This window comes from Euphorbia lathyris, chromosome 2 (assembly GCF_963576675.1).
Source record: "Euphorbia lathyris chromosome 2, ddEupLath1.1, whole genome shotgun sequence".
NCBI lineage: Eukaryota > Viridiplantae > Streptophyta > Magnoliopsida > Malpighiales > Euphorbiaceae > Euphorbia > Euphorbia lathyris.
The window spans coordinates 71,908,167-71,935,682 of NC_088911.1; the positions used below are offsets into that span (position 1 = coordinate 71,908,167).

Genomic DNA, 27,516 nt, shown 5'->3' on the forward strand with positions numbered 1-27,516 from the left:
TCTACATAAACGAATATGCATCATGCTCTCCAAAGGCAGAGCCAAGGAGAGTCAACCAACCTTCTGGCCCGTCGAAAAATGCCTAGAAGGGGTAGTTTTGGCGGACTCCGTCCTTAGGTGGCCATGGTTGGAAGCCCCTCCAGCCATTGCTGGTGTTCTTTAATGAAGAAGAAGATGATAGTTGTTTTAATTATTGCCCTAACTTGAAACTACTTCATTTTGAAAAGCTAAAAAACGATGTTGTTTTATAATAGGAAAATAGGTCGCTTGGTATTACAGGTGATGCATACAGAAAAATTGTAATAAAATTGCATATATTCCAGTGATAATTACGTGATACTAGGCAAGGATTATGCGTGGGAAGATCATGATTTTGGCAACTTATATGGAAATATAGTTTTTAAAAATTATTTACAACTATGTCAAATTATCATTTGAATAATATCAAATTAAGAAAATCATCATTTTTAATATATTGTAAGGACTATAATTTATAAATTAAGAGTCTATAATATTTTTTTAGTGTTAAAATTTATAGAATTTATTAATTGAGGTATAAAAATATACTTATTTTGTGATATATAAAAAAAATAGGGATAATGTACCAAAATAGGCCTATGGTTTTTGCGAAAGTATCAATTTAGGCTCCACGTATAAAATAGCATAAATATATGCCTAACATTTAAAAAAGGGTGCCAATTTAGGCCTCGATAACGGATTGGACACATGTAATTGATATTACTCCGTTAAGTTCTGATTTCTCCCTCCACATACAATTGACAAAACTTAACGGAGTAATATCAATGACGTGTCTCGTTCCGTTATCGAGGCCTAAATTGATACCCTCTTTTAAACGTTAAGCCTATGTTGGTGCTATTTTGTACGTGGAGCCTAAATTGATACTTCCCCAAAAACTATAGGCCTATTTTGGTACGTGGAACATATTTAAAAGCCCTAAGACATCACCAGCTACCTAAACTTGTCCAAAATAGTGGATTGGCTCCCTAAACTTTGCAAGTGTTTCACCAGCTCCTTGAACTTGCTTATTTCGTATTACCAACTCCTTAAACTTATCCATAAAAGTATTTTAGCTCCTTGAACTTTATAAGTGTCTCACCAATTTTCCAAACTTGCTTATTCTGTAACAACTAAATACAAAAACCATAATACTAACTCTCGATCCTCATCTATTCAATCTCTCAAACCTGCAAAACCAACTCTTATAATAGATTGAAAGGTAGAAGAAGCAAAAAACTTACCTCTCGAATAGATGAAGATGTATTTTTAGAATTTAGGTAATAAGTTTTTGTATTTAGTTGTTACAGAATAAACAAGTTTAGGGAGTTGGTGAGACACTTGCAAAGTTCAAGGAGCTAATCTATTTTTATAGACAAGTTTAGGGAGCTGATGATACGAAATAAGCAAGTTTAGGGAGCTAGTGAGATGCTTGTAAAGTTCAAGGAGCCAATTTACTATTTTGGACAAGTTGAATGAGCTGATAATGTATTAGGCGTATTTAAAATGAAGTTTTGTAATATGATATAATTTTAGGAAGAAGGCCATTATATTTTGACGTGGGCTGGGCCTTATTGATCCCAACTCTTTCAAGTTTATTTTGAAATAAATGTAAAATATAAAGTTTATATTTGTAGGAGTATTTTCAAACAAAGAAAGAAAGCTGCACTGTTTTTGTGATGGGTTTCTTGGTCCAAACCAGAGTATGTTCAACTCATTTGGTGATTCAAAACTATACTCTTCCTTATTTTACAACTACTATTAATTATTAATTATGTTCAAGAAGTTGCTCTAATTTTCTTCACTTCAAAATCAAGTTGTATATCAATTACGTGTAACTTTTTTTTTTTTTTAAATCTAGCCACATGAGATACATATATTTAATTTTTAGAGTAAATTATTTATTAATTTATCACTTTTTTACTGAACCGTTTTAGTATTTGTATTTGCAAAATATACATTATTGTTTGAACTGGAACTGGAAAAATAGCAAAAAAAAAATCGAATAAAAGAAATGGCCAAAGTCGCGGACTAAGTCGCTTTCTTTAAGACGTTCGAGGAACTGTCGGGAAATTGCAAGCAGTGTAATTTCTAGTCGTCTCCAGGATAAAACAGCCCTCTGTAATACGAATTCGTATTGCACCGTACGAATTCGTTTCTGTCTACACTCAATAATTTGCACAGTATCGAAAATGAATGAATTAATTGTATTAAGTCAGTCTCTCACACCTATTTATACAAAAGAAAAAGAGCTGTTGAGCTCTGATTTAGTGGAGAAGAAGGTGGGAGAGAAATCAGGGAAGGTGGGTTGAGACTGGTTCAGAGAAAGACACAATAAAAAAAATAGACATTAAAAAAAGACTGATTCTGAATGTAAATAATTAAATAAAAATAAATTCCGAATTTAATAAAATAATAATAAAAAATATTATTATTTTTTTCAATAAAAAAATTATAGAATTTACACCACACCACACCAACCCAACCCGGTTTGGTTCGGTTCGAACGAACGGACGTAGTGCGCGCGCGTGTGGTGGTCAAGCAAGAGGTAGGTCCTCACCCTTTCACAAAAGTGGGGTACCCCTTGGGGCACACTCAAGTGTGTGAGGACCTCTTTTATAAATACCTCCACCAAGTGCTTTGAAAGCAATGTGGGATACTTTCCACTCTATATGACAAAGGCTTGGGCTTTTTTCATAAATTCAAAATTGGGCCACGCCCAACAATCCCCCACTAGAATTTTTGAAAACGTTTTACTGAGCAGTTACATAAGGTCAGACATAAACAAAGGTATCTTTCGATTTGAACCTTTGCATAGTGAGTATAATTCAGATTTTACTAGACTGACTCGTAGTCTTGAACTCTATCTCTAACATTATAGCACGCCATAACCTTTTCAGAGTGCAGTTCTAGTAGTCCGTTCGTTTATGGCCATGCACGTCTATCCCGGTATAATGAATGCTCTAGAGTTTTGTCCTAAACTCATAGGAAGCGGCCTCACTTCCACATTCATATAGGCGAGTCTATCAAAAGTACTCATGTAGCTATGTACTTCACTCTAAATAGAGTATAGACTTCATTAAGAGTTTCTATTATCTCAACCTCACATTGCTTCAGGATATTCATGCTTCAAATTGCATGATGTAATACATATTACATCACAATTTGTTATTACCCGTTGAATCTATTTATTGGGATCTCTAGTCTATAGGTTGGGTTACCATTATGTGTAACTCATCACTGTAGGGGCATAAGTCCCATACGCTTTGCCGTATTTTGGACTTTCTCTCTAGCTAATCCTTTCGTCAAAGGATCAGCTAAATTCTCTTCTGAGCGTATGTGATCCACTCTAACAGCTCCTTTAGTGAGTAGCTCTCAAACAGTGATGTGCTTACGACGTACCTGTCGTTTCTTATCATTGTAATAACGATTATGAATCTTAGCAATAGCCGCAGTACTATCGCAGTGGATCAATACTACTGGAATCAGGTTTTTCCATAAGGGAATCTCAGCTAACAGACTTCTCAACCAACTTGCTTCTTCACTAGCCACAGCTAGTGCAATAAGTTCTGATTCCATAGTTGATTGAGCTAGAATAGTCTGTTTCTTAGACTTCCATGAAACAGCACCACCAGCTATATTGAAAATATAGCCACTAGTAGCCTTGAAATCATCTGATAAGGTATTCCAGTCAGCATCACTATATCCTTCAAGGACTGCTGGAAACCTTTGATAGTGTAACCTAAGTTTCATGGTTCTTTTAAGGTATCTCATGACCCTTTCTATAGCATTCCAATGCTCCACACTAGGTCTACTAGTAAATCTGCATAGCAATCCCTCAACATATGCGATGTTGGGTCTAGTACAATCAGTGGCATAACGAAGGCTGTCAATTATGCTAGCATACTCTGATTGTCTTACACTGTCTCCAGTGTTCTTAAAAATTTTTATACTAGGGTCATAAGGTGTAGATGCAGGTTCACATTCAAAGTAATTATATTTCTTTAGAATCTTCTTAATGTAGTGAGATTGATCTAAGGAAATTCCATTTTCAGACCTAGTTATCTTGATGCCAAGAATGATGTTTGCTTCCCCTAGATCTTTCATGTCAAAGTTTTCACATAACATCGACTTGACAGAATTCACAACATGAATGTTAAAGCCAAAAATAAGCAAGTCATCAACATATAAGCATATAATGGTGCAAACACCATAATAGATGCATCTACCACTTTCATTCACCTTAAAGCCATTTGAAATAATCAGATTATCAAATTTTGCATGCCATTGCTTAGGTGCTTGTTTGAGGCCATATAACGACTTATCTAACTTACATTCCTTATGGGCTTGATCAAAAACTACAAAGCCCTTAGGTTGATCCATATAAACCTCTTCTTCTAATTCACCATTCAAAAATGCAGTTTTAACATCCATTTGGTGCACCACAAGATTATGTACAGAAGCAATAGCAACCAAAACATATATTGATGTAATTCTAGTAACGTGTGAATATACATCAAAGAAATCAACATTTTCTCTTTGTCTAAAGCCTTTAGCTATAATGTGAGCCTTATACTTATTAACTGAACCATCAGGTTTCAGTTTCTTTTTGAGGATCCATTTACAATCTATTGGTTTGCAACCTGGTGGTAAGTCTACTAAGTGCCAAGTTTGGTTTGACTCAAGTGAGTCCATTTCATCATTAATGGCTTCTTGTCATAAATCAGCATCTAATGAGGTTAAGGCTTCTTGAATAGTAAGTGGATCCTCTTCTACTGTGAATGCATAGAAGTCAGAACCAAAGTCTTTAAAGACTCTAGGTCTCTTACTTCTCCTAGGTTCAGATTCCTCACTCTCCTTTTGCACTATAGGTCTAACAGCAGGCATGTTACTAGATGATGCACCCCCATTATTTCTCAATTTAAAAGGAAATCTATCTTCATAAAAGTCAACATCATGTGACTCCAAAATAACATGTGCATTCAGATCATAGAACCTATATGCTTTGCTATTCACAGCATACCCAATAAACACATATTCATAAGCCCTACTAGCAAGTTTGACTCTCTTAGGGTCAGGAATCCTAACATAAGCCAAACAATCCCAAGTTCTAAAATAGGATAGGCTAGGTGTTTTATTTTTCAAGATCTCATAAGGAGAGATTTTGCTTTTTGACTTAGGGACCCTATTAAGCACATAGCAAGCAGTCAATAAAATTTCTCCCCACCAATGTGAGGCAGCACCTGAACTAAGCATAGTAGCTACTACAGACTCGGTAAGTGTCCTATTTTTTCTTTCAGCCTTTCCGTTCATTTCTGATGAATAAGGTGCAATGGTTTCATGTATAATACCATGTGATTTATAAAAATCAATAAATAAGCTAGAACCATATCATGTGCCCCTATCACTACGAAGTCTCTTACCTTTCCTATTGCATTGATTTTCTATTTCAACTATGAACAATTTAAACATGTCAAACGCTAGGTGTTTTTGTGATTTTTGCCTGACTACAATAATCACATTTAAGAAACTCATTTAAATTCAACTTTGGAGTTAATCCTAAGTTACTCATGTTTTTAATGATACGATTATTAACGTGACAAAAACGAGCATGCCAAACATTAAAAGTACACAAGGTGTAAACATAAACATTCACTTTATTAATCTCAACATTCAACTTAAACATGCCTTCAGTTGCATAACCCTTTCCTACAAATACATTGTTCTTAGTCAAAGTAAATAAATCTGCCCGAAACTAAAATAGCCCGAAACTAAAATTTTCTCATTTCTGGAGTATGCATCACATCCTTCAAAGTTAAGGTTTTTCCAGATGTGAAGTTCAATTCCACATTACCAATTCCAGCAATAATAGTGGTATGGGAATCACCCAACAGCACTTTCTTATCTTCGGTCACAGTAGTGTATATTTTAAACATACTTCTATCATAGCAAACATGGCGAGAAGCACCAGTGTCTACCCACCACCCATTTGATCCACCTATGAGGTTGATCTCAGAAATCATAGCAACAAAATTATGTTGCTCTTCAGTTAGGTTAACACTAGGAGTAGTGTTTGGCCTTTTCTTGCACTTACGTGTCATATGACCTGGTTTTCCACAGTTAAAGTAGAGGAAATCAGCATCATTTCTAGGTGGCTGTTGTTGTGGCCTATTTTGGTTCCTTTGAAGGTTCCAAATCAGATTAACTCGGGTGTTGCGGTTTTGGATTGGTTTGCGGTTCTGATTCTTAAAATTTTTTTGAACAGGTTTCAGAACAGCAGTGAATCTTTTGGTGTTATTGGAAATAATAAGCACTTCTTCTTTTAAATCTTGTTTTCGAGCTTCCTCCTCAATTCGGAGGTTGAAAATTCTTGTGTTTTGTGCCTCAAAACATTTTTAAAATCTTTCCAGGAATGAGGCAAATTGTCAATAATCACAGCAACTTGAAATTGATCATTTAAAGGCATACCTTCTGAAATAATTTCATGTGCTATTTTTTAGAGTTCGTGAGATTGAAACTCCACTGATTTGTCATCAGTCATCTAAACTTTGAGGTAGCGGCTGACATCATATTTTTTCAACCCAGCCTCCTCTATGTTGTATTTCCTCTGCAGAGCTTCCCAAATTTCTTTGGCAGTTTTTTCTTCAGCAGTATAGTAGTCATACAAATCATCTGTTAACCCATTAAGAATATAATTTTCGCATAGAAAGTTTTTTTCTATCCATTTTTCAGCAGCACGAACATCTGCCTCAGCAACATCTTCAGGAACAACAGGATTCTCAGAACTCAGAATAGAAGCCACTTTTTTTATGGTGAGGTAGAACAGAATCTTATGTCTCCACCTTCGGAAGTGAGCTCCTTCAAACTGGAAGGGCTTGTTGATTTCAGCAATCTCATTTGATTGTTCGGTAGCCATATGAGCAGTAATTGAATTGTCTTAAAATTGTTGGAACTGGAACTGGAAAAACAGCAAAAAAACCGAACAAAAGAAATGGGCAGAGTCGCCTCCAGGATAAAAACATCCCTCTATAATACGAATTCGTATTGAACCGCACGAATTCGTTTCTGTCTACACTCAATAATTTGCTCAGTATCGAAAATGAATGAATTAATTATATCTTTAAGTCAGTCTCTCACACCTATTTATACAGGAAAAAAAGAGTTGTTGAGCTCTGATTTAGTGGAGAAGAAGGTGGGAGTGAAATCAGGGAAGGTGGGTTGAGACTGGTTCGAGAAAGACACGATAAAAAAAATATAATAAAAAATATTATTAATTTTTTCAATAAAAAATTATAGAGTTTACACCAGACCAACCCAACCCAGACAGACGGCGTGCGCGCGTGTGGTGATCAAGCAAGAGGTAGGTCCTCACCCTTTCACAAAAGTGGGGTACCCCTTGGGGCACACCCAAATATGTGAGGACCTCCTTTATAAATACATCCACCAAGTGCTTTGAAAACAATGTGGGATACTTTTCACTCTCTATGACAAAGGCTTGGGCTTTTTTCATAAATTCAAAATTGGACCAAGCCCAGCAATTATAAATCCTTAAATTTTAGGGGAAATTATAAAAATAAATCTTGTGGTTTAGACATTTTCAAACATAAACTATGTGGTTTAAAAGTTGGCAAACATATATCTTGAGGTTGATTCTGTTAGCAAACACAGTCCAAATTGACTAACGGTGTTAAAAAAAGTCAAAAGTCAAACAAAAAAGAGTTAATTTTGTCTGTATATTTATTTATTTTATAAATTAACCCCCTTATTATCTAATTATCATAAACAAACCCCGAAACAAAAATAAAAATCCAAACTCACAATCTCTCTTCTCTCTTCCTCTTCAATCTCTCTCCTTCAAGTCTCTCTCTTCAAATTGATGGTAAGGAAATTGAAATTCTAGGTTTCTTATGATTGAAATTCTTAATTTCTGAAAATGTTACAGTTTTTAAAGTTCCAATAAGTGTAGAGAAAGGTGCAACCGATCTTGTTTACAAATGGGAACAAATTGCAGACAAGATTGATGAAGATTTGTTCAGGAGAGTGATGATTGATCCGATGAATTCAACAGAACTAGAACCAGGGAAGAAAACTATAAATGCGACATTCGTAGGAATATTTTTGGGTGATTCAGGAAGGCTACTTACATTAATGAAAACAGCTTTCCTGAATTGGTTTATAGAAGAATGACTGAATTATTTAGATTTTACGCATATTGGATGTTTCAAGAAAAATAAAAGGACTTGTGAGACGTAGGAAAGTCCATCATAATCATGCCCTCCACTCGAATTCTCATTTGCAGACCGACTTCCTTGCAGCATGTAATAGCAGCTTGGACATGAGATTCATGATTTGCTTTTAGAATTATAACTGGTTTTGGAGTTGAAGGCGTTGTGAATCTAAGATGTTTTGTGTAATTATTGAAGTAGCGATTGTTCAGACATTAAGAATTTCAATAGTAAAAAATGCAGAATTTCAATTTCCTTACTATCACCATTTGAAGAGAGTGACTTGAAGGAGAGAGATTGAAGAGGAAGAGAGGAGGGGAGAGAGATGTTGAGTTTGAATTTTTATTTTTGTTTTTGTTTGTGATAATTAGATAATAATGGATTAATTATTAAATAAATAAATATAAACATAAAATTGTTTTTTTTCCTTTTGACTTTTTTTAACACTGTTAGTCAATTTTAATTGTGTTTGCTAACGGAATCAACCTCAATGTACATGTTTGCTAACTTTTAAACCACTAGTTTATGTTTAAAAATAGTCCAAGCCACATAGTTTATTTTATGCTTTTCCCTAAATTTTATTATATTCCCATCCAACTAAAAGATCAATTTTCCCTTGCTTATTAGAGGTAAATTAGCATATCTTACACTTTCATTTTTAAACTTTAATTTTATACTTAAAAATATTATTATCTAAATATTAAAAATACATAATTATACTCTCTTTTTTCTATGGTCTCTTTCTCTCCTATATAATTTTAATATTTTAAATATATTTAAATGAATTATTCTATCAAATAATTTGAATACAAATACGGGTTTAAAGGTTACCTCTTGTATAGAAGAACTTGTTGAGCATAATAGCAATAAAAGAATCGAATCAACCACGATCGCATAATATTGGTCACGAATCACCCATGTAAATATAAAACATGAGGTGAAAATGGTGAATCCATGAACTAAAGCTGATGTCAGAGACAGAAAGTGGGAGGCATACAAAGAGAAGGCACATGTGTGAATCTTAATTCTCTTGTATCCTTAGGGTAGATCTATTTATGGCCTTCAGTTAGGTTAATCCTCCATCTTGTATATGGGTTTGACCTAAATCCATTTTGTGCGAATTAATTACTCTGCCCATCGCCCGAATAATTCTAATAACTCTCACTCACACGTAATGGAACATATTAATCCTCTAGATCCAATGGCATGCCTAATTGTTTCTTCAACCATCTTCAATTTTTCCTTTATTTTCGCCATTTCGAAGGAGTACTCTTGTCTCATTACATTGACGGTTTTTTGAACAGATCCAAAGTTCTCTGCCAATCATTTAAAAATTTCATCCAAGAGCCTTTGTTGTTGTGGTCCTAGTGTAACGACCTGGTCCGGAGTGGGTGGCGTTAGGGTAGAAGGTCAGAGTAAGAAGCGGCCCTCAGAGTGACTAGGGCTTATTAGTAACGTGTGAATCTAATACATGCAGACTCGTTTTACGACCGTAAGACCCAAGGTGTTGGATTTGGACCAAAAGCAGACAATATCTACATGGTATTGGACAGGATGTTACAATTGGTATCAGAGTCAACTCTTCATGTACGATGTGTGGTTCGGGGACGAACTAGGAAGAAGCTGGTGGGCCTGTAAAGATCTGATCCCGAGTGGGTGGCGTCGGGGTAGAAGAGAGAGTAACCCTAAAGGATGGTGATGGGGATAGGAATAAACTGAATCTCACATCGAAAATGGAGAGAGAGTGATTGTGGCTTATTAGTAAGATGTGAATCCAGTACATGCAAACGCGTTTTAAAGCGGTAAGGCCCAAGGTGTTGGATTTGGGCCAAAGCGAACTATATCTACATGGTATTGGACAGGATGTTGCTGTTGAAACACATTTCCACAATGATTTTGATTTGAAAAAATTATTCAAATTAGAATTAAATCCCTATGATAAAATATTCCAACACATTAAATTTAAATGTTTTGATTTATTTGTTACTAATGTGTTTGTTCAAATGTTGAGTGTTATTCACAAGTATTAAAAGACATTAAAGACCAAGGCCCAAAAGCCCACAAGAGAATGTCAAAGCCCAAGTCAACAAATCCAAGTTGCTAAATCAATACGGCCCAGCATGAAGAAGGATCCAGAAGCCTTCCTAACTGCTTCACGATGAAGCTACTGAGTCGAACGGATAGAAGACAAGTCAGCAGTTGACTTGAACAACTTGGAGACAAAGCTAATCTATTTTGGGAAATGTTCAGACGTCGCAGAAAGCTGTCTAGAAGACTTTACCATAAATGGAGAGACAATCTGACGCTTACTGACCAGAAGTACCTGATACCTGATCAAGAGAGAAAATGCAACGTTCTCATTAGCCGATGACACTGAGTACTGACGAGTGAAAGCGACAGGAAGCTGTTTCCCTCCAACGGTTATTTTGATATCCGAAATAACTGGAGCCTCAGATGTCACTATAAATAGGCCTCTCATTTGCTTCATTCGATGCAGATCTTCATCAAGTCGTACCGCTGACCAAATTGTTATCTGAAGTTCTGTGCCAAAACAAAGCAAAGAAATCTTACACTCACTCTTATTTTGTGTAAAATACTAGATTATAAATCATCTAAAGTGTTCTTGTTTATTTAGAACAATATCTTTATCATTTCTAAAGATTGTAAGGAGATACTGAGTTGCTCGGTTATAGCACTCAGTGGTAGAATAGTATTGGGTATAGGATATAGAGGAATGTACTCTGTATACTCACTAACTATTGTAAGAGGTTTGTGCTCTACCTGAAGAGCTCAGTAGTGGATTAAAAAGCTCAGAATGAGTCCGGGGACTGGACGTAGGCAGGAGGTCGAACCAGGATAAATCTACTAAGTAACATTTTCTAACTCTTAACTCCTTATCTGCTTGTTTTGAACTGTGCCTAGTAAAACGCTAAATACATACATACTGAGTTGTGTGACTTGAGTACTGAGTTCAGGAATAGACTTCAGTGCTATCTCCTGACTCAACGTTAGAAGCAACCTTAGTCACCAATTAACTAAAGTTGCCTCTGATTTTACTCAACACCACTGTGCTAAACGACTAAGTGAAAACCCTTAAGTCGAAAAAGAAAGTCAGCTTAAAGAGAAAAAATTTAAATAGTTCCTTAACCCCCCTGGAACTAATTCTCACATTACACGGACCAGCAGTTACACCTAAAGCGTCAACATTATCTTCCATCTCTCGATCTAGATCGTTATTGACCCGTAGGAGACGATGTATTCTCTCTTCTACCTCCTTCTAGATTGTAGACCCCAGATGTGTGCTAAAGGAAGGAAATGCAATTGAACTATTCAAGCGAGCCATGGTTTCGTGTCAGTCCACGCTCAACGCACTAATTCGATGTGGTTGAATCCTGCAGATCCTTGAACAAGCCTGAAATAAGACAGAAAAAAAAGATCAAATGAAGGATATAGAACCAATAATTCTGCTCTGATACCTAAATAAATTGTTAGGGATGTGATGAGGATGAAAACAATAGTGATAAAAAAAAATTATGAGAAATGAGCTAATGATTGAATGCTTACTTTGGAGATTGTCTCATTCTATTTATAATACATTTAAGCTAGGTGAGAGTGTTACAAACTTTAGAGTGTATGGAAACATATGTCGTCCATTGACAATAGGAGTTGCGTTGGTCAATGAGCAGGAATTAGGAACCAGTATGATTCAAACTTATGGCTACATATGGACAGGGTCGATAGTGACATGATTGATAGTTTAATGCTACGCAATATCATATGGACTACTCATGATGATGCCACATGGATCGTTATAAAAGGCTTGACATCAACTCCAACGTTAGAACTGTAATTCAATTTTGCCATAGCCCCATGATTGAAATCTCCAGCCTAATTTTACTATTTTCCAAGTAAACGCTTCAAAAAATTACCGACAAAATCCTTTTAAAAAAAGTAAAATTGGCTTGGAATTTTTATGATTAGAGAAGCATATAGTAAAATTAAAATTGGTATCTATATATCTATATATATATATATATATTAAAAAGCAGGATATTAAGGTTGCTGATTTGGTGGAGTTTTAGAGTTTAAGGCTGATGTGTCATTTTGTAACTTTTTTTTTTTAAAAATACATTAATTTTCACTTTACCATTTTACAATCAACGTTTCAGAAGTAATAGCTAATTCGTTCATTCAACTGTCCCTCTCCACTCTTTGAATCTCCGCCCTTTATGCTCCCACTCTCTCAAAAATTGAACTATGTTTACGGAAAACTCACTCCCACTCTCATGATTCACAACTACTTCTCTATTTTCTTTTGAACTGATTTATCACTGGTGAGTTTGCCTCCAATTTTTCTCTACTACGGTCTCTTCTTCCCGTGTGCACATGGATTTCATCTTCTTCTTCGGTGAGTTCTTTTTTTCCTTCTCTTCATTTTCTTTTCTTTTCCAATTTGATGTCCTATAACAGGTACTATTAACCTCTCATGTCGTTCTACTGTTATTAGGCTATCTCTTTGCATGTTCATTACGCTCTCTGCTATTAGGGTTCGATCATGTATTTCTGATTCCTTTCTTTTCTTTTGGAGTTATGTTAATTGAAGTTTGATTTGTATAAATATAGTTACTTTCCATTTCAACCTTCCTATAGGTGCTTTGATTGCATAAGTTCTTGTGATCCTGATTTTTTTTTTCCATAATTGAATTTTATAGCATTGTCTCTCTGAAGTTTTTGGACTTGAAATTCAAATTATTTTGCTTTTGAACTACTCTTTGTTTTTAATATCTATTTTATATCTTTTTTCTCTGATTTACAGGAACTTTGGCAGATGTTGATCACCAACTTATGTCTGTCTCGTGCTTCTCTACCTCTCCAAGCCCTTCGCTGCACTTTTTTCACCATTACCTGGTCAGTATTTCAACCCTTTTTACTCCAGCATATATATATATAGGCTCTTTAAAGTAATTGCTCTAATTTTAATTGTGAGAATATAGGCTCTTTAACATAATTGTTCTAATTACTTTGGATGATGGATAAGAAATTTTGGTCATTGCTTTTTGGCTTTGAAATTCTATTCTCTTATATTCTAACTGCTTTTTTCATTTTTATATTTTTACTTTCGTACTCTCTATCTTTCTCCTAACTTTCTTAGACTATTTTGTTTGATTGTTTTCCAGGAATTTTTTAGGGGTTATAAAAACCTCCAATTTTCTTAAAGATGATTGCTTGAAGATTCATTGAACTATTGGGGTTGTAGTTTCTGCAATTGACTGCTCTAGACTGCATTCTTCAAAGGTTCCTGAATTGTATGTGAGGAACCATTTTGGTATGTTATTGGAGAATGAGGAATGATCTAATATCACTTTTCATATCCATGGTGAAAAGTTTCAAGCTCACAAATTGGTATTAGCTGCTCACTTTACAATTCTGTCTTAAACATACATGTTGTAAGTATCAAACCTTAAAAAAAATCCTTTCATTTGATGTTTGGAATAATTTAATTAATCTTTTGTTTCCTTTCATTTGCCTTTACATTTACCTCTGCCTAATCTTTTTGTGTTCTCTCTTTGTTTCTAGGAAAATGAAAGCTAAACAACAAGGTTATTTTAATTTGAGGTTAAATTGTAGTCTTTCATTAATTTTCTTCCCTATTTTTCTGACATCTCATGATACATTGAACTCATTTATCATGAAGAGTGGCGGACATGTTTGAAGGCTCTTCGGGCTTATTCTCTCAACAAATAGAAGAAAGCACTTCCGGAATTGGAGAAAGAGTTATTCTTTTATACTTTATATAATACACTGGCTACTAGAAATTGATTTTTAACTTAAAGGTGGGCACAAAAAAATTTCAAGGATTTCTATTCTTTTGCATTTCGATATCGCCTAACAGGTGAGCTTTTAGATGAGTTGTTTATTCAATGCATTTGTTTTCTTTTTTACTATTACACTTGATTAATTTTCTCTCATAAATGATCTAAGAAGAGAAGCAAAAAAGTGTTGAGATTGAGAGCATTTGTGAATTGTTAAATCTAATTTTGGTTGTCTTGAAAGATTCTTGTAGATAAGATAGTTTCGTGAAGTTTCAGATGCAGAATTCTCAATTCCATGAAGTAAGCACCCTGTTATGAAATATATAAAGGGTTTTCAACTCATAGTAGTTGAATCTGATTACGCTTGGGTTATTAGGTATGAAATTACTTTCAATTTCTTCTTCGTTAGGAATCTGATTATGCTTTTTTATTGACTGTTTGCATTTGCATTATGCCTTTATGAGTTTCTCTCTACTTCTCAATTATTTTCTGATCCGTAATTCCTTGCCCTTGGCCTAGGAAAGCCTCACTCAACAATTCTGTTTTTTTTATGAAATTAGGCGGTAGGGAAGGGCCAAAGGGCCAAAGGGCGGGAATAAGATAGGCCTCAGGGTGGAATCTCCCTTGTGCGCATAAGCTTGAGCTCTTTTTCTATTATTTCTTTCTATCCCAAGCATTCCAATTCCAACTAAGATGTTATGTTGTATAGGAATTAAAAAATGGAGAACGGGATTTCAGTTTGTGAATTATGAGTTTTGTTGGATATTATTCTATTTCATTTGTTCTGCAATTTTCTTTTTGTAATTTTGCAATATGGACTTGATCTGCAGAAAATTAAGAACGTGGGTTATACCCATTTACTACATGAATTATTATGATTATAATGAATTCTTTTAAAGAGTGAAGTAAAGAGAAACAAATTTAGGCATAATAATTGTTTCTCTTTCATTCCTCTTTAGTTCTAGGCATCTCTTATTTTTACTCATGTTATTTTTCTTTTGAGTTTTTACCTGCATATTCATTTCCTTCTCTGCTTACAATCAATGTCATCATTGTTGGTGGTTTTGGCACTACACGATAGGCAATTTGCTTCTTCATATATTTGTTTGACGGGTTTGGGTTAATCTTTAACCTCAAATATTGTTTCTTTGGATCAGGCTATATGAAGCAGTAACACTAATTTGCTTCATCAATTAATGTGCTTGATAGGTTTGATGTCTTTATTTCACTTTTTCTGTTGTTCGTGCAATTACAGACAATATTTGTTCCTGCAATCATATCTGAAGGTAGTTACTTTTATCTTTTGTACATCGAACAAGACTTTGTTCTTCTGTGTCTTGTGTGGGATTTGTTTGATGGTCTAATTGCTTCATCTGTATATGGCTTTAGTTAGATCCTAATTTTTTTTTAATGATAATCACTTCTAATCACTCTTTCTTCTATTATTACTCAAGGAGGCCTTATGTTGCAAGACTTAAAAAATCATCATTAAGTTATTGTATGTATGTAGTTTCAAATTTGTATAATTGATTGAATGGTACAACTTATTTGGTATTATAATGAGTTAAATTGCTCACTGCTACTCCCTATGAATTGGAATTTTAGTTTTCTTGATTTATATTCCCATTGGTTCTTTTATTCTTTGTGGGTTTTGATGTTTTCCTGAGTCTTCTTTTGCAAGAACTTCCAATGAAGTTTTTGTTTTTCAAGATTAATCTATGTGGAATAGATTACATGTACAAATGATTATTTTTGTTCAACTAATTTTTATGTGTTTATTTGGATCGATTTTACCGAAAAGTTTATGAAAATTTATTGATGTAATTGGATTATTTCCCTTCCCATACATTTTTTTTTTGGCAATCATGGGGTCACAAGGGAGCTCCTTTTAAACTGTAATTGTTGGAGTTTGCAAATTTCTACTATTTTTGGCGATCATGTGGCACATGTTTTGGTTGCTTACAAGGTGATTGTTCTGTCCTTGCTATTATTTATTTTTATGTGTGTAGGAAAATGCAGCAAATGGGATGGCTGTGCATGAGGATTGCAAACTGACATTTTTAGAAATGAAGGCAAAAAAACCCTTCATTTTATTGTTTTCAAGATTGAAGAAAAACAAAAGCAGGTTGTTATGTAGAAGCTAGGTAAACCAACTGATAGTTATGAGGCTTTTAGTGCTAGCCTTACATTTGATGAATGCCAATATGTTGCTATTTACAACTATGTTTATGTCACATGAGAACTGCTAGAATAGTAAGATTGTTTTTATTACATGGTACTATCATAATGTAATAGAATACATCATGTTCCAGATGATCATTGATCAATTTTATGTGCAAATCTCCTGATACATCAAAAGTAAAAAGCAAGATGATAAATGCAAGCTCCAAAGACAGATTCAAAAGAGAGTTAAATGCATGAGCGGATCAAATTGAACCTATCGTGTGATTTATGGCCGTATTATTTGGATCATTAAAGTTTAATGTTAAGCATTTTATATTCTCTGACCAAATAAATAAGAAGATATATTAGTTTTTTTTTGTTAAACTCTTCCAACTGTGCTTTAAAAAAACTAACAAATTTAATTAAATTTTGTAGTGGTTCTCCCTTATATAAAGTAGTTTAATTTTATGGTTTATATAAACATTAAGAACAATTCATATTATTACGTCATACAGTAGTACATTAAAATTGTAATTTAAAATATTTAACTTTAAATAACAAAATTAGAGGCACAATTATAAGAAAATAATTATTATAAAAAAATATATTTTAAAAGTGAATACATCCCGTGCATTGCACGGGGTTCATGCTAGTTTTCAAATAAACTTGAAAGCAAAATTAAGGTGTTAGTTTGATGAAATTGAAAATTAAATGTTCAAACTGAAACTATTAAACAATGTAAATGTTTGATAAATTTTAAAATAAATACTGAATATAAAAACATTAATTGATTAAGTTGAACTTAAAAGTTTAAATTAAATATTTTGACATATCAAAATAATTGATTTTTAAATTAATTAAATAATTTAAGTGATGAAGAAATAACAAATCTAAGTCAACTTACCTCCATCTAAGTTTGTTTAAAGCTCTAATGCGAAAATGAATAATTGAGGATTATACTCAAAGAAAAGAAAAGAAAAGGGAAATCAGGTATTTTTAAGAAAGTGGATTCATAATGTCTTTTACAAGTAACAAATCCATGGCTACAGTTAACCACACGGACATGAAGGAAACTAAAATGCCATTGCATTGCATAAACCACTTCAAGTTTGCCATATTTAACAACTTGGTACTTGAACATCAACCTGTCAGCAAATGTTTCACCATAACAACCAATCACTCTTTAAATCTTCTAGCAAAAAAGATGATGCTGCATCAATAAGGACTAATCCAATCAAGAGACATTACCAAATTCTTATTCACTTGCTTTCAAGGTGTTCACTCACTCAGCTTGCCCAACTAGGAGGAACGCGATCTGATGATACTGGAGGCAATGCACGTACATTGATGTCAAGAGGAAGCAACCGGTATTGAATGTCAAGCTCCCTAAAAATCTTAACCATCTCTTCAAGCAATAGGGCTCTCCTTGACCATTTCTCTCCCATGTCTTGATGGTTCATTCTATGAGTCAACCATATTGCTAGCCGCACCATATTCAGGTCTACCAGATCCCTGAATATGATCATCGGAGAAGGATACCAATGCTCCTTTTTATTCTCGATGTAACTACATGATAAAATCCAAGGATTATTCAAATACAGCTGATATAACTCGACTACTCAAAGAAGTAAAACAAAAACTTACCATGTTATTCGTTGCTTCATGACTGCAATTTTTTCAGCTGGGGTTGCTATGTGGACATGGAACTCAACTGCATCTCCCATGTCTGGGCTACGGTAGTAATTACTGATGGCTTTGGTAGCAAGAACACCGTTAGCAATTATGATCTTCTGATTGTCATATCTTAGAAAAACTGTAGTTAAAATGTTCATCTCTTCAACCACCATCTGAATGATATTTGTAGGAAAACAAGTTAGGCAGGGTTCTTCCTAAAGAAAGCAATGAATAGTCCATTTACTAATTAATTAATTAATGTACCTGAACTCCATCAATTTCACAGCGATCACCCACGTCAAAAGGGTGAATCACAAACAAGAAGATAATAGATTCAAATACTGTTTTGCATGTGTTTCCAAATATAAATGCCACAAGGAGAAGTTGGGAGGATATAAACACAAGAAATTTGCTTGTGGCAATCCCTAGTATAAGAAGCCAAATAACACCTATAACGGTCCCCACCAAAATGTTGACTACGTGATGCAGTTTGTTGACAGCTGTTTTTGTATCATTGAGTGTCAATGCAAGTGCCCTGCGTTCTCTAAAAGCATTAACCTGACAAAATCAAGTAATTTCATTTGTGATTACCATGAAATACAATAAAGGAACATCAAATATAAGGTTCAAAAGGGGAATGTAATTTAGAGATTAAGCACACATGAACAGTTTCAATTACCTAAAATAATTAATCACCTAAATAATGATGATTTAAGTGTATAGAATTGTCCATTGTAAGTGCGGTTTACAAAAGTATATAGGAAAACCAAACTCTCTTATCAAATTTTACTTTATGTGATTAAGAGTAATTAAAACAAAAGAACACAAGGGGAGAAAGATTTGATGCATTAATACTTCCTATAAATAAATATTTGTTACAGTCAGCAGTTACCTTAACTATTCTGCCACATGGAAATAATGTCCTACATGAGCTCACTAATTGACCCTAATATTCTTCAATCAAAAACCACTTGTCATTACTTTTGTGGAACTGAAAAATATTTCCAGTTCAATTAAAACTAGATAGGTAATTGTATTACAGAATTCAAGGATGCACAAATACCTCCTATACAAATTAGGTAACATGCATGCTTGCAAACAGTATTATTGGAAAAATGAAGGCAAAACATGAGGGATTGTGAAGTCAATTGTTCTTACCACCCAATTTTTCAAACAAGACTTGCTAATTTTCTTGCTTTCAGATGCTCCTTCAAAAAGACTCATGGCCTTTAAAGCCTCGTCTTCCGGCATGAAACGCATGATGTCCTCCAAATAGATATACCTTTGTAGAAAAACAAAAAGTTTTATTCATTGCAAGATAAGAAGTGAATCATTGACAGTCCATCAAAGTTTACCAATTAAACCAGAAGTTGAAGACATATGCTAAAGAGAAAGAACATGTTAATTTTATATTGATTATGTAATCAACAGAAACATAAATTCAGTTTCATTAATACATATCAGCTTATTATAAAAGATGTCAATAATTTGCAGACTGTTTTGAAACTTGCACTGGATCAAATAATGAGTCAATCACAGTTAGCAATTTCGATAAAATTTAAATGAACATGATAATAACAAACATAAAAGGACAAGTAATAACAGAAATCAATATTAACCAACCAGAGATGTAGTTATCTCAAAAAATGCACCACCCGTTGTAATTGGGAATATAAATTATAAACTATGCACACAATTGAAGCATGATCTAAGACAGAAATTAGGAGTTACCTAGACCCCGGCTTAGCAACATTATGAAATATTTTCTTAGCTGCAGCTTTTGCTTCAATTTCACTTCTAATCTTTGTAGCAGACTCATCATCATCATGAGTAGAATCTCTTAATTGTTCATCTAATGTAGACAAAGCACCATATCTAACTATGTTTATCAACCTCTTCATATTCCAAGCAGAAACATTCTTTGGATTCAATTTGTGCAAGTGATCGATGGTTATCCCGTCATCTCCTTCATCGAGTCCATGAGAGAACTTAGGGGTACCAATTCGAGGGCTTTTCTGCATCCTACCACTCCCTACTAGTCTTGGAGCTTGTGGCGAGGGGCAAGTAGTTGGCTTAAGGCCAGGGGGTACAACAGCACCTGCATTTTGCAATTTCTGTATCTCAGCTGCCATTCTCTCTTCCTCTTCCTCATTCCTTTTGATCTCAATCAATGGAGGACCAGAAAGTGTTTCAATCACATATTGATTAAAAAGTGACTCCTGAATTCGGTCAAAGTAAGTACTTACATGAAAAGAAGACGCAAGCACCTTAACCACAAGAGTCTTGACAAGCCAAAATAATGTACCGACCACCAAACAAATCAAAACTTTAGTAACATATCTAAGGGTTTCACTTCTTGTTTCCCTCTGAACTTTCTTGTCAAACAAAAAATGCCAAGCCATCAAAACAAGACCCAGCCACAAGCAATTCTGCACAGCTTTCTTTATCCCGTATACAAAATATAAAACTCTTTTCCTTAAGAGAAAATTCCTTTCAACAAAGAAGACAATGATTCTTATAACCCATCCAGAAACTAATCTACCACATATTAATACTAAAACTAACACTCCCCATTTCCACAATCTCAGTTTCCAAAGAGTTTTCTTCCTCAGAAATGGAAAAACAAGACTAGATATTAAAGCCGCAATAATTAAAAACAAACTCGCCCATTCAAGCAAAACCCATATATCAAGCTTATCTTTTCTGTACTCTTCAGGTATATCATCATCGAAAGGGTCGTCCTCTTCATCATCAACGCTACCTCTTCCTAAAAATCCAGACCTTAATTGACCTGATCTTGCTACCACTCTCCCTGATTTTTCAGGAGGTTCCGGGGGTACATCCATCAATCTCGATTTGGTCCTCTCCTTGAACAGGTTTGATTTCTTCTTAAACGACGAACTGTTGGAAAACGTTACATCGTTTCTGGAACTACACTTCAAAATCTCACCATCGTTAGCTTCAGGGCTCCTTCCATTAGCTCCGGCACTGTCAGTGCTCTTTTTGGCCGGCGAATCTTTAAACTGATACCTCCTCCTGACAGTCTCGTTATAGTCGAAGGAGACACGGTTGGCTTTAACTGGGGACTCGGAAATGGACGCTAAGTTCCGGTTGAGGGCCGTGGTATCATTTTGAAGCTCGGCCATTTCCAAGTCCATATCTAAGCAAAACTCACCTGAAGCTTGTTGTTTATGCAAAAACTGACCGATGAGCTTGGAGGGAGGATCCTCCGCTGAAGTAGAAGTATCAGCAGCAGCATTAGTCTGAGGAAAATCAAAGACATAATTCTGAGTCTCATTGTCTGGAATGAGTTTATCTTTCTCTTTATCATTCCAAAAATCATAGCTAGATTCCCTCCAAATGGTTCCGGCGTTTGGTGGTCGGACGTTTTTCATAGTGGCATCTGGTTCGGCGTCCATCTTAACTTAAGAAGAAGCTCTTTTTTTTTGGTAGATTAGTGTGTTTTATTCCAAGTAAAAAGCATAGACAGCTAATCTGGAATGTGGGTGTTGATTTTTCTGGGAATATTTTATTATGGGAAAAATGTGGACGCGTGTACGGTGAGGTGAGTGAGTGAGTGAGTGAGATTTTAGAGAGTAGTTCTGTTTATTTTCTTCATCAACAACACAACACAGAGAAAGAGAAGAATTCCAAGAAGCAAGAAAACAGTCAAAAAACATATACCCCACCTTTACTTCCTATTAACGTAAATGCCATCCGGAGAGCCGTTTTAGTTTAATGCCTGCGCAAATTGTGGAGTATATATATATTTATGTTCCAACTTTTTTGTCCAAAAAAAGAAATTCTTTTTTAGTTGCCATACCACTTTAAAGTATAAACATTTCCCCTCCTACTTCTTACTTATGAGAAAGAAAGTAATGTTCTTTTGGTTAAAAAATTAATACTGAAAGGTCATATATCCAAAAGATACACTTTTCATTTTATGAATGACTCAAATTATGTTAAGAACAAAGGACTATATTGTTTTCCATTTTATACTTTTTATATATATATATATATATATATATAACAGAGGACATTCACACAAATATTTAGGAACTATACTAATATCATATTTTTATGTACAAAAGTTCTCAAATTAGAAATGGAGAATTTTAAGTTTTATAAGGACCTTATGGGTTTGACCTTTTTAAGGATTTCACCGCTATAATTGGCCCTAATGGAACTAGCATGATGCAATTAGCTTTGTTCTCAATATTCGAACGAGTCTCTCTTATTTAATTGTTTTTCATTTATTTATTTATTTGTGGTAAACTTAGGATGGAGTGATAATGATATAGGATTTTACTATGGTTGGATGGGATGTGACATATGTAAAGAAGAGTTTATACCAAATGATGAAGATTCATATAGAGTTCTACTCGATGTTTTAAAAACCAGACTAGATCGGTCGGTTCAATCGGTTCATTTGTGAACCAATAATGTACTCGGTCCAACTACATATGTTTTTGGTCAATGCAATTGACCTATTAAGAACCGGTGTTAACTAGTGAACCAGTGTCAAACTAGTAAACCAGAACAACCCCAGTTTGATATTGCGAGAAGCACATACTAGAAGCCTATGTTCACTGCTCAGATAGAGTTGTTATTTTATAGATAAAATATTGACTGCTTGGCTTATTTTTTCCTATATGCTGTAATCGAGCCGAGCTTTGGCCTGCTCAAGCTCGGCTCGCTATAAAATTAAGGAGGTCGAGCCCGAGACGAGCTTTGGCTTGCTCAAGCTCGGCTCAACTCATTAAAAAATAAACAAGCTCGAGCCGAGCTTCGAGCTAGTTTCGAGCCCAAAATTCTCTTTGGACTTGGTTCATTAAACAAATTATCTAACCATGAACTGTTTGTGAGTAAATCATTAATTATATTTATGAAGTTTGCTCGCAAATAGCTCTTTAATTATATACATAAACAAGCTTACAAACAAAGTTCGTGAATAAATAAACAAGATGCATATAAATAATTTGTATATTACCCATTTATTATGTTTGTGAACGAACTCGTCTAATAGCAAATGAAATAATATTAAGTTTAGATATTTGTGAACTAACACAAAAACTATATAGTTTTATATAAAACTAAAATTTTTTCATAAATATTCTAATCGAGCTTTCGAGCCGAGCTTTGGCCTGCTCAATCTCGACTCGTTTACGAACCGAGCCAGTAAATCGTGCTCACAAACGGCTCATTTAAAAATTGAGCCCACCTTTTATCGAGCCGACCACCGAGCCGCTCATAAGCAACTCAGCTCATTTACAGCTCTTTGTGGGACAACTTGATATTTTATAGATACAACATTCACTACTAACTTATCTTTTTTTCTATGTGGGATAATAACTGTATAGATAAAATATTGATTGCTCAACTTATTTTTTTCGATGTGTGACAACTTGGGACAACTTGCTATTTTATAGCTACTATCTTAACTACTCGCTTTTCTTTTTTACAATGTGGGACAATTAATTTTGAGTATGAGAAAATTTCTAGTAGTATTTTAGTTGTTAATTTTAAAATATTTGAAAAATAGATAGAACAAATGTCATACATGAAAGGACTAGTGATACCGTATAAAACAAATTAGGACACATGGTGTTGTGTGCTTTCGGATCTAATGCCATGTGGAACGATGTGAGCTTTCGGATCCAGTGAAACTTCCATGAAACGTTTCTCATTAAAGGAAACCCTCATGCGGCCAAGATAAAAACTGATAAAGCACTCCTCCCAGTAGAAGACTTCTCCTAAAAAAATACTTCTAATAGAAGAAGGATTCTTAATAGGGGAAGGACTCCTAGAAGAAGAGGAGCTCGGAAGAAACATTATAAATAGACAGATATAACCACACTAGATGGTACGTTAACATCACTACATTACAAGTGTTCCACTTCCTTCAACCCTTTAAAACCCTTGTTTACATAGGCATCGGAGCGGGTTCACCAAACTCTGGCCCCTCTCTGAATGTATGTTCCTTTTTGCAGGTGCTTCTCTGAAGGGCTTGGAGAACACTTCAGAAACATAGATAACATTGGTGTGGTGAGCATGGATATCGAACAAACACGTAAATTTCAGAAACAAAAATCGAGCGCAGAAGGGAATCACACTGAGTCGGAAATTTATAGAGAAAATAGGGAGGAATCTAACCCTGAGTCTGGACACCAGGAACGGCTAGAACCACAATACAAAAGATTGATGGACATAGTCACTAGTCGATTCTGTCAAAAATTGGGAGCAATCTAGAAAGAGATTGATGACATTAGGGCAGCATATGCGGTCGAGATGGACGAATTGAAAGAAAAACTAAGAAAGATTGAAAAGACCTTGCAAAATAATGAAAATAATACAAGGGAGTCCAGTCATAGACTGGGTTGAACAATAAGAAGGTACGCCTGAATCCCATCCCCAAAAAATAAGATATTCTAGATCACGAAGTCCATCCAAATGGAGGGAGGATTCAGAAATCTCCAAGAAAAGGCCCATAAACCACTCAAAATAGGGTACCAAAGGTGTTAGGTTATCCCCTCATAGGCCTCGACCAGCCCATAGGAAGCATATCGAGAAATATAGACCAAAAGAAGATGATGGAGATAAACCCAACAGTAAGAAGGAGATGTATGAGGTTATTAGAAAGTAGGTCTAGGAAAACAAGGATAAATTCGGTACATTCACTGGACTTTCGCCCCTAATAGACACATACATTGTCCAAATAAATTCAACATCAACTGATGCCCAAAGGTTTCATATACCTACTTTAAACCAATATGGGGGCAGCGAAGATCCTATGAATCATGTTAAAAAAATAGAAAGATCATGAGAGAAACGGCGACTATAAATGCGGTTCTTTGTCTCCCCTTTCCCATAATTCTTAAAGATTCAGGAGCCTTCTGGTACGAGTAGCTCCTCCCCGGATTTATCCACAACTTTAACCAGATGGGAGAATCCTTTGTAAATCACTTTGTAACTTCCATATCGGAAGGAAAAACAATGCAAGACCTGAATAGAATGGTCCAGATCGAAGGAGAAACCTTAGCCCAATTCATCAAGTGGTTACAGGTCCTAGCCATTCTGGTCAAGGATTTTAGTGTGGGAGGATCTATAAACGCCATGGTAAGCAATTGCTGAAGTCGAGCATTTCAACAAAGCATCATTACCTCCAAACCCAGAGACTTTCAGGCATTAATAAAAGGGTGATAGGGGCGTTTCGTCCCTATCTTTTAGCGTGATTTACGGTTTAATTTGAGATGAAATAAATAAGTTTAATTGCAAAAATAGAATGTTTTAATAAAATAATGAAATAAAAATAAATTCCGTACTTTCGGTTAATTTTTCTTATTTTTGATTAAATTAGAAAATAAAACGTCAAGCTAACTCGGATCTCGAGAATTGTATTTTAGGTACGAGTAAGGAGCAAAAATCCACCGACATACGCGGGGCATATCACCCTTCACGCGGGGCGTGGAACACCAAGTCAGAAATGATTGCTCAATCCGCAGACACCACGTGGGATTCACCCACTGACACGCGGGGCGTCCTACCTTACACGTGGGGCGTATGAGCAATGATAAGCTCAATCATAAATGTCAGACTGCATGGTCTTCCAAGTCAACTACTGTCACGAGGGGTGTCCCAACCTACACGCGGGGCGTATATGGGAAGTTCTTCAATCTAAAGTTCTAGGGACTCATATACGCGAGGCATCCGTTAGGCCACGCGAGGCGTAAAAGACTCATTTCAGGCCATTAAATCTCAGGAGCTCATCCACGCGGAGCGTACCCCAGTCTACGCGGGGCGTGGTTGAGACAACAAGATCTGAATTTGGTCCACATGCAGGAGATTTCTGACGGAATGGGTCAATACGCGGGACGTACTCCACCATACGCGAGGCGTATCATGGGAAATCTGCAGAAAATCATGTTCCTCCATGCTTGCACCTTGTAAACTTACAATTTTACCCCTAGCTTGATGTGTATAAATAATAGTGACTAGCACTCATTTAGACAGCTTTTGAAATACAACTCTTGTTATAGATTAAGCTCTTGCTACTTATTTTTAGATTTTATTTTTACATAGCAAATCTCTATCACCTTGAGAGCTTGTTCGTTGATTCCGACATTCCGTCAAAGTTCCGTTCCACCTCCGTTCACCAAGCTCGAAAGTTCCACATCCAAGTCCTAAGAGACGGCCTTGAGTCCGGTTAGCTAGTTCCGAGGGTGGATTCTTCCCTTTTCACTTGCTAATTAGCTTGTACTCTTCCTATGTACTAGGCTTGGTTGTATTCCATATTTACATTCTCCATATTTATAATTTATGATTCATAATCTCTTTTTCTATATATGTGTTGATGTTTGTTACTTGTTTTGATATTCGTAATTGATTATTGTGTAGGGGAACGCGATTTCCGACGCCATTCGGGCTATCTTTAGGGATTCATATAGGTGTTGCCTTACCGGGAGTGACGCTCCGGAAACCATAGGAATTGACAAACCACGGAACTTACGGGCCCTAATTTCTGATCCCAAGCATTAGACACGCCTTGACTAGGAACCACGTAGTCTAAGTACTTCACGAGTCGGTCACACTACACGTAGTCGTCATTGCAAGAGTAAATCATTAACCGTATATATATATTGGGAGTCATTGTTTATCATATTTATAACTTATCACCATCCGTATCATTTCGTAGAGTTTTTGTTATATAAATTTGTCTCACCCGTAGTTAGGAGTAGTTTGTAGTTGTTCCCCGAATCAACTTAAAGTATTCACCGCTTAGATAACGTATAAAACCGAGTCGTTTAATACTTGTAGTTATAAATCCCGTGGATTTGATACCCGGTCTTAACCGGATTATTACTTGATACAACGAGGTACACTTGCCCCTAAGTAGTAGCGTCTAGTAGAGATAGAGCATTTAAGAAGATCACATCCATAGTCGTAACGCACTTATCATAATATATATTTCGTAAGCTCTACCTAGGCGTCTACGCATCAAGTTTTTGGCGCCGTTGCCGGAGATTTATAATTTCTTGCAATATTAGACAAAAACGTTTTATTGTTAGTCTAAGCATTATCTTTGTACAAATTGTTTATATATACTTGTTACTAACAATATTCTTCTTTGTTTATAATTCTTTCCATTTATTTATTTTATGCACACCCGATCTCGGAGTGATACTCTCGTTCCTATTGATCTTGAAATTGAACGTACTCTTTGTAGGATTCGGAGAGAGAAAATGGCAAACCTCAACAATGAAGCTAACCAACCCGAGGTCAACCAAAGGCCGCCGGTGCAACCCGTGAATAACAACCGCAATGGTGGAGGCAATGACATGCGCTCAATGATGGAGATTCTTGCTCCGCATCGCCCTCAAAACCGCAACGGAATCATTGCCCCCACCATTCCGGCCAACACATATGAAATCAAGACTAGCATGATCCAACTCATCCAACAACTTGGTCAATTCGGAGGGGAACCCCATGAAAACCCTAACGAACATCTCGATAAATTTCTTATGTGTGCCGAAACTTCTCGGCAAAACGGTGTTCCGGTTGAGGCCGTCCGACTAAAGTTGTTTCCTTTCTCTTTGACAGGACAAGCGTTGGAGTGGTTGCACTCGTTG

The 27,516-nt window shown here is 35.4% G+C and overlaps 1 protein-coding gene and 1 long non-coding RNA gene across 6 annotated transcripts; one reads left to right on the plus strand and one right to left on the minus strand.

Moving 5' to 3' along the window:
• The first annotated feature begins 12,404 nt into the window (after positions 1–12,404).
• LOC136218577 (uncharacterized) lies at positions 12,405–16,389 on the plus strand. Of its 4 annotated transcripts, XR_010683846.1 has the most exons (5): positions 12,405–12,648; positions 13,057–13,148; positions 13,418–14,429; positions 15,263–15,339; positions 16,063–16,389. It is a non-coding gene; the product is annotated as an uncharacterized lncRNA (long non-coding RNA). The 4 variants fall into 4 exon arrangements; XR_010683843.1 differs by having other exon boundaries at positions 13,418–15,339; XR_010683844.1 differs by having other exon boundaries at positions 15,211–16,389.
• Positions 16,390–17,186: 797 nt separating this feature from the next.
• LOC136218578 (mechanosensitive ion channel protein 6) lies at positions 17,187–21,620 on the minus strand. Of its 2 annotated transcripts, XM_066005548.1 has the most exons (6): positions 19,622–21,620; positions 19,049–19,172; positions 18,155–18,448; positions 17,861–18,063; positions 17,465–17,782; positions 17,187–17,361 (listed from the first exon to the last, which is right to left on the minus strand). In XM_066005548.1, exons 1-5 carry the CDS (start codon positions 21,307–21,309, stop codon positions 17,503–17,505), a joined length of 2,589 nt encoding a protein of 862 aa, XP_065861620.1. In that variant the 5' UTR covers positions 21,310–21,620; the 3' UTR covers positions 17,187–17,361; positions 17,465–17,502. The 2 variants fall into 2 exon arrangements, with proteins under 2 accessions (XP_065861620.1, XP_065861619.1); XM_066005547.1 differs by having other exon boundaries at positions 17,187–17,782.
• Between the last annotated feature and the right edge of the window lie 5,896 nt (positions 21,621–27,516).